We start from the raw sequence: 2,295 nt of genomic DNA, 5'->3' as shown, positions 1-2,295 counted from the left end.
CCCCCCCCATTTGCCACTTAAAAAGACAAGTCGTAACGATATAAGTAATTTTTCAGAAACAGTCACTATTAAAGAAAAACGTGCAGTTGGAATTCAAAAAGTCTACAAATATACATTAGACACATTTCTACTCCGGCTTTCAGTTAAATTTTCCTTCTTGACAGTTCAATACGTCTTACTCCTTATATAAAAAGAGGAAGGAAAAGGGAAAAGAGAGAAAAGACGTCAAGAAAAAACACGACCCCAGCAAAGAGTTGCTATGGAAACACGATGAGCTCAATGGAAGCCATGGGAGTCCTGGCACATAAAGGTTCTCAAGTTTCCAGTCTGTACAGAATCCAAGCGTCCCGCCCGCGAAAACCCTTTTTTCAGGGTAAATGATGAGACATGTGACAACGCTGGCGGTAGGCATATGCTTGGTACAGAAAGATTTATCAATATGGCAACCGTTCCTTTGGATACTACTAGGCTGGGTTTAACAATTCATGTAAAGGGCAAAAGCATAAAGCCGCAGCACCTGGAGGTGAAGACCTTCACCAACAGATACACCCCTTTAATCCAGTCCTTTAATAATAATAACTGCATTTACATAGCGCTTACCCATGCTCTGCAGGTCGGTCTATGTGGTTACAACTGTTATTACCCCAGCAGACCTTGAACACTGAGAAAGATTCTCGGCTTCCCAGGAAGCGTACAAAGCAAGCAATCGATTAAGTAAACATTAACAAACTGACACCATCTGTCGCCGTCTATAGCAGGGTACTCATTCCACTTCGGTGAAGTGGGGAAAATTCATAAAAGTGCATTTACCAACGATGGGGCCCTGATGGGGTTTGAAACCATGGCAGTATGGTTACTAGTCTGACAGCTTAACCTCTAGACCACTGACGCCACTCTTGTTATTCTTCATGACAGGCCAACCCAGGACTGGGTGGTACACAGCATCCAAGCTTGATAAAATAAACTGGCGTTTTTTGCTTGTGATGAGGGAAAGAAAGCCTACAAACGCCGCCGGTGCCCTCTCTCTCTCTCTCTCTCTCTCTCTCTCTCTCTCTCTCTCTCTCTCTCTCTCTCTCTCTCTCTCTCTCTCTCTCTCTCTCTCTCTCTCATATCGAGTATCCCAGTCTTTCTGCTAGTGACTTGTATTCCTCATAGCCCTGGTTAGGATTAGCCTTGGCTGTTGACAGGCAGGGTTGATGCCGCCTCATAAATTATCTAAATTTTCTCGATAGGGGTTTAAAGACACATACATTAACCCTATCCGTACTCACTGGGGTCATTTTGTACCCCCGGGGTTGTATTCTTCACATTTTAGAATACTTCTAGTACGAAGATCTCTTTGAAACTTTTAGTATTTCTAAAAAAAAAAAAATCATTTTGACAGACTACTGTGCAAAGCATACGGATCGGATTAACGAGTGAATTTCCTCTTTGGAATATGGTGGCACAAAGTTCCTCACGTCTTATGGATACGATAGTAAAACACGACGTACGGATAGGGTTAAGTGGTGGCACAGTTCCCTTCTTCCTATGGATACGATAGTAAAACACGACGTACGGATAGGGTTAAGTGCTGACGCAGAGTTCCTCTCGTCGTATGGATACGATAGTAAATCACGACGTACGGATAGGGTTAAGTGCTGGCACAGAGTCCCCCTCTTCCTATGGATACGATAGTAAAACACGGCGTACGGATAGGGTTAAGTGCTGACGCAGAGTTCCCCTCGTCGTATGGATACGATAGTAAAACACGACGTACGGATAGGGTTAAGTGCTGGCACAGAGTTCCCCTCTTCCTATGGATACGATAGTAAAACACGACGTACGGATAGGGTTAAGTGCTGGCACAGAGTTCCACTCTTCCTATAGATACGATAGTAAATCACGACGTACGGATAGGGTTAAGTGCTGGCACAGAGTCCCCCTCTTCCTATGGATACGATAGTAAAACACGACGTACGGATAGGGTTAAAGAAGCAACAATTAAAAAGTTGACAAACGAACCAACTCCTTTGGTTTTTCTGCAGGTGCCAGACATCAGTGGCGAGTTCTCCAAAGGCTGCGCGGGTTTTGCCGCCAAGTACATGGCCTGGGAGCAGGACCTCATCTTTGGCGGGGTCAAGAAGAACAAGACTGGACACATCGTGCGGTGAGTTTCTCAACTACTCTCTCTGATACTCTCTCTCTCTCTCTCTGTTTCTCTCTCTCTGTCTCTCTCTTTCTCTCTCTGTCTCTGTGTGTGTGTGTGTGTGTGTGTGTATGTGTGTGTGTCTCTCTCTCTCTCTCTCTCTCTCT

General features: G+C 44.7%; 1 protein-coding gene across 1 annotated transcript in view; it reads left to right on the top strand.

Moving 5' to 3' along the window:
* LOC106012215 (protein patched homolog 1) overlaps positions 1–2,295 on the top strand; it is a gene marked incomplete at its 5' end in the record, with an annotated part of 12,988 nt that overhangs the window by 867 nt on the left and 9,826 nt on the right. Inside the window, 1 exon segment of the mRNA XM_013084419.1 lies at positions 2,028–2,149. Coding sequence (XP_012939873.1) covers positions 2,028–2,149 — 122 coding nt within the window.

The sequence above is a fragment of the Aplysia californica genome, unplaced genomic scaffold (assembly GCF_000002075.1).
Source record: "Aplysia californica isolate F4 #8 unplaced genomic scaffold, AplCal3.0 scaffold00292, whole genome shotgun sequence".
Classification (NCBI taxonomy): domain Eukaryota; kingdom Metazoa; phylum Mollusca; class Gastropoda; order Aplysiida; family Aplysiidae; genus Aplysia; species Aplysia californica.
The sequence above is the reverse complement of the archived record's forward strand: the minus strand, read 5'-3'. Positions and strand labels throughout refer to the sequence as shown.